This window comes from Montipora foliosa, chromosome 4 (assembly GCF_036669935.1).
Source record: "Montipora foliosa isolate CH-2021 chromosome 4, ASM3666993v2, whole genome shotgun sequence".
In the NCBI taxonomy this organism is placed as follows: Eukaryota; Metazoa; Cnidaria; class Anthozoa; order Scleractinia; family Acroporidae; genus Montipora; species Montipora foliosa.
In genome coordinates, this window is record NC_090872.1 from 39,392,966 (window position 1) to 39,397,965 (window position 5,000).

The 5,000-nt window shown below is 39.5% G+C and overlaps 1 protein-coding gene across 1 annotated transcript in view; it reads left to right on the plus strand.

Moving 5' to 3' along the window:
• LOC138000779 (arylsulfatase B-like) overlaps positions 1-5,000 on the plus strand; it is a 61,411-nt gene that overhangs the window by 39,819 nt on the left and 16,592 nt on the right. Inside the window, exon 5 of the mRNA XM_068847423.1 lies at positions 4,442-4,662. Within this exon, the coding sequence (XP_068703524.1) occupies positions 4,442-4,662 (221 nt within the window). The remainder of the gene's footprint in view (positions 1-4,441; positions 4,663-5,000) is intronic.

Sequence of the window (5,000 nt, forward strand, 5' to 3'; positions counted from 1 at the left end):
AAATTACGTTTCGATACAATTTCTGCATTAAAGGAACAAAATTCACAATGCTAACTCGTTTTTCCCCTGCAATGTTAAAAGCTGTTGGTTACAATTCCCACCACCGAAAGTCTAGCGCCTTATTGTTCGAGGCCTGGTTAAGGCTAATCAAAGTTGGTAACTTGCAAGTTTTTAGTATGGTCGTTTAACCTTGAATTAGCACTAATTGAACTTTAAACAATTCGGCCCAGAACACTTCCTTTAAACCTATAAGTTTGCATTGTATAATGGGGCTTACACCGCAAAAGCGGTCTGGTCAATCTGGTTTGAAAAATAGATTTACTTCGCTCAATTCTTGTGTGTTGCAAGTCTTTCATGTGCTTGTATTAAAACCATAATCCGCTTGATCGGATCTTTTAAGTTATTCGAGTTTTGAGGGATTCTGGGTTCACTCAATTGAACTCTCCTGGCGCTCTATTTCGAGGCTTCAATTTGACTCAACTTTGAAGATCAATTTATCAAGAACTAACGAAGCCTGTACGAAACAAAAACCATGGCCAGTTACTTTATGTCTTTGAATGCACAAAGACGACTTTCATTAACATTGAGATTGGATGAAGCTTCCAACGAGACTTTAAAGGCACCCATACCATAATTCTATTTATGAAATGAGGCGGTCTTTTTGAATCAAACCAACACAGCTGGAACGTAAGTACCATACATAATGTCATTAAGGAGAGAAACCTTGCGTCCCGTTCTTGATGGAATATTTATAGCTCTCTGAACTTGCCTAGTTTCGGCGATCTCCAAGTTTTGGCTCCATAATGCGCCGATCAAATCAAACTTCAACATCCCCCTCCCCCCTCGCCCTCCCGGGCAAACCCCGGGCATTTGACTATCTTCTGTGCCCGGGAAGTGGGGAATTTGACCTTTGCCTGCGTGGGGTGGGGAAAAATGAACCAGTGGAGTCAGGTTTCAAATGATTATATTTTTCGGGCGCCGAAGTCGCTAACAGCCATAAAACACGTGTTTGAACGAGATAGAAGAGTTTAAAAGAAGAGATATAGCATTTGTGAGCGATTGGCTTACAAAAAAGGTCTTCAAATGTTGGGGACAGGCAGACAAATCCGACGACAAGGGGGCGGGAATTTAAAGACCCAATCTTCAAAGGTTTAACTGCCCGTGGTTTGCCCGGGAAGGTGGGGCATGTTGAAGTTTCGAGTTGATCGGTGCATAATGAAAGACTCGCCGACATTTAAATGCATCACAAGTCAGTTGAAGGGGAATAAACCCTCTTTTAACGGCTTCACCTGCCACAGATGAACGCTAAGTTTGCTCCATGATTTTACAAAACAAAAGGACGATCTCTGCTGCCCAAGCACTGGATCTCTGAATGGTGCAAATCATGTTTAGGTATCTAAATTGCTTTTTCTCTGCCATTGTCATTCTTACATCGAAGTTTTTCCGCGACAAAACAGTAATTAAAACATCAATGAAGATTGCCACCATATTTAGGTTTTGGGACAACCCCTGACCAAACTCAATAATAACACTTGTAAGTACAGCTGGGTGAGGAGGAGTGTTGGTGAGGACTAAGAATATTATTGCAATAAGAGTAAATAAATTTAGAATTCCTCCACGCTAAACCTACACACAATTGCAAAGCATCTCGTAAGAGGATCTCGTCTCAGGATCCCCTAAACTTTTCCGTCATTGGCGCTAACACGCGCCCACTCATCAATATCCTGTCTATGGGCCTGGCCCGTTCCTTTTCGCACAAGAGATGATTGTGCTATTGCCTAAAATTAAGTTGACGAATCCGTGATAACAAAAGTAAATGTTTATTTTTATATGCTGTTCCAGGAGTTGTTTAGCACTGCTTTTAAACATAGCTTGAGCCAAGCCCCAAAATTACCTTACCGAATGGTTCAATTCTCTATTTTCGAATTCCCCATAATACACTTTGTTTGCCCCCCAAATTTTGCATAAACTATTGTTTTCATATGCTCTTGGGGACACTGCATATTCCCAAGAGCATTTGAAAACAATGGTTTATGCAAAATTTGGGGGGCAAACAAAGTGTATTATGGGGAATTCGAAAATAGAGAATAGCTTTACCCTAATTAGTCCTATTTTTTTTTTGGGGGGGGGGGGGGGCAGAGGGGTGAGAAGGACGCTGACTTCGAACATTTATAACTCTGCAGCGGTTAAGCGAAGGATTAGCAAATTTCGTGACATTTCCTAAAATTTCAATAGGATTTTGACGTGTCAAAATTTTGTTTAGATATCTTTGACATTTTCACGGGAGCCACTTTTTGATTTTTCTACTTTGGTAGTTTTATTCTCGTTTTATTCATGTTTCAACTTGATCTCAGCTTTTTTTTTTTTTTCGTTTACGACTTGTTAAAGAAAATGCCGTTTCTTTGCTGACGTTAGTGGTAAATATTTGACGACTCCCTCACTTCCAACGTGGTAGTCTCAAACTCAAAATGGCGTATCTCCTACGTCATGTGGCAACGGAATTATTTCCAAAACTGTTCTACGTATTCTGTTAGTTTTCTAAAATTGAAACCTATGGCAAAGAAAGCGTAGACAACGTGCAACACGGCAAACGTGAGGGAAATAACAGTGAAACGAGTTCGTCGAATGCTCTTACAGCTATTATTTTTTGGTAAAAGCTTATTGATAATTCCATTGGTAATAAACAGTAAACTAAAACAAATGTAAACTTTCAGTAGAGCGGTTTTCCCATTGAGTGTCGAAAATAATTAGATAATTACTTTGGTTTATGATTACTTCACTCAGTGCTTGGTTCAAAGTTCTCGCGCCATTTTTTCAACCAATCAGAAGTGAAACCAAACCAATCGTGGCTCACGCGTACACATTTTCCCGCGCTTTGTGTCGGCTACGTGTAATTACTTCGAGTTTTAATTGCTTTGCCGGATTTTCTCCGTCCTTTTTGATTGGCCAAAGTAATTACTTTGGTTTTGGTTTTACGACACTCACTTGAAACTCGCTCTAAAATACAGGAAAAGTATGTAATAAATCCATATTATTTGATATGGTCTGCGCAGTGAGACCAAGCGGTCCTTTATTGGTTGCAGAAAAAATAATAAAGGCATTCTAGACTAAATGATATCAAAAAATAAAGTAAATCCGGTTCCCGAACGTATTACTGAGAAGTAAAATAGGTTTAATTAAGAATACTCTAGAAATCCGAGGTTGCTTATTAAGGTAAATCAAAAGTTATGAACCATAATAACCTCTGAATGCGTAAAATGAGGCATAGAATTGACCCTTGAACCAAAAGAGAACAGGTTACTTTCCCATTAGCTGAGTTATGAGCTCCTGGGTTTGTCACTTACGAGATGCTTTGCAATTGTGTTTATGTATGTATTTTTTTGTTAAGCGTAAAGAGATTTTAAATTTGATAACTCTTTTTGCAATAAAATTCAAATTCTTTTCCTCAGAACCTCAGAAGTGCTATTATTGAGTTTGGTCAGGGGTTGTCCCAAAATGTAAATGTGGAGGCAATCTTCATCTATGTAAACCGTTTTGTCGAAGAAAAATATCGATGTAAGAATGATAATGACAGAGAAAAAGCAACTTAGATACCTAAACTTGATTTTAACTTTCAGGGAATCCGATCCAGTGCTTGGGCAGCAGAGATCGTCCTTTTTTTGGTATAAATGGAGCGAAATTCGAACACTGGTTAGCGTTCTTCTGTGACAGGTAAGCCAAGCTAAAGCCGTTAACGGAGGGTTTGTTCCCATTCAACTGACTTGTAAGGCGTTTAAATGTCTTTTTCGATTATTTAGGGTTGTTTTAGATCAATTCTATCTGCGTGTGAGGTTGGTGCAACGCTTCCTGTCAACGATTCTTTCAATATGGAGCCAAAACTTGGAGATCGCCGTAATTAAGCAAGTTCAGAGAGCTATAAATATTCCATCAAGAACTGGACGCAAGGTTTCTCTCCTTAATGACATTATGTATGGTACTCACTAATTGTTTCAGAAATAGTGTTTGATGTTGATCGGTGTTGGCGTGTCTGATCAGGCCTCATGATGGGGGTGCCTTCATAGTCTCGTTGGTATAGCTTCATTCAATCTCAATGTTAATGAAGTAACTAGCCATCGCTTTTGTTTTGTACAGGCTTTGTTAGTTCTTGATAAATTGATCTTCAAAGTTGGGTCAAATTGAAGCCTCGATATAGGGCACCAGGAGCGTTCGAGCGGTTGAACCGAAAATCCCTTAAAACTCGAATAATTTAAAAAATCCGATCAAGCGGATTGACATTTTAGTATAAGCACATGAAAATCTTTCAACACACAAGAAAAGAGTAAATTCTATTTTTCTTAGAATACAAAGGTGTTTCAATCAGGATTTCATGTTGCGTAGCCGTCTTGTATAAACTTTCGGAAATTTTAAAGTGCTTTAATGTTCTTTATTTTTCTTTTTTTAGACTATGGGAGGACACTTTAATTGTTTTCTCGACGGATAATGGAGGGTGGCATGATTTCGGTGGATTCAATTGGCCTCTGCGTGGGGAGAAATTTACTTTATGGGAGGGAGGAGTAAGGGGGGTCAGCTTTGTCCATGGAAACATGCTTGGCAGAAGAGGTGTCAAGTGCAAAGGCCTTATGCACGTTACAGACTGGTTTCCAACCTTGGTGAAGCTCACAGGTAAGCGTAGATTACTAACATCGGCAAATGAAATCATCTACTATCGCCGAAGGGTCGCTTTTTGGGATAATAAGATTTTGCGGAGGCTTTCTGATTTAACAGACTCAGCCACAAGTAGAAGACAAGGCTGGACAAATTTCTTTGTGTACCGTCGGGGTTATCTTGCAGCTTCTCACTTCATTTTCAGAAGTAAAACCGTTGAGAACAGCGATGCGTTGCCTGTTACTGTACCAATCGTACAGCTGTGAAGGGATTTTCGCAATTCTACACCTGTCCTCAGTTGTTCAAAAAGTGGATAGCGCTATCCGCCGGATAAACCACTATCCAGAGGATAAACA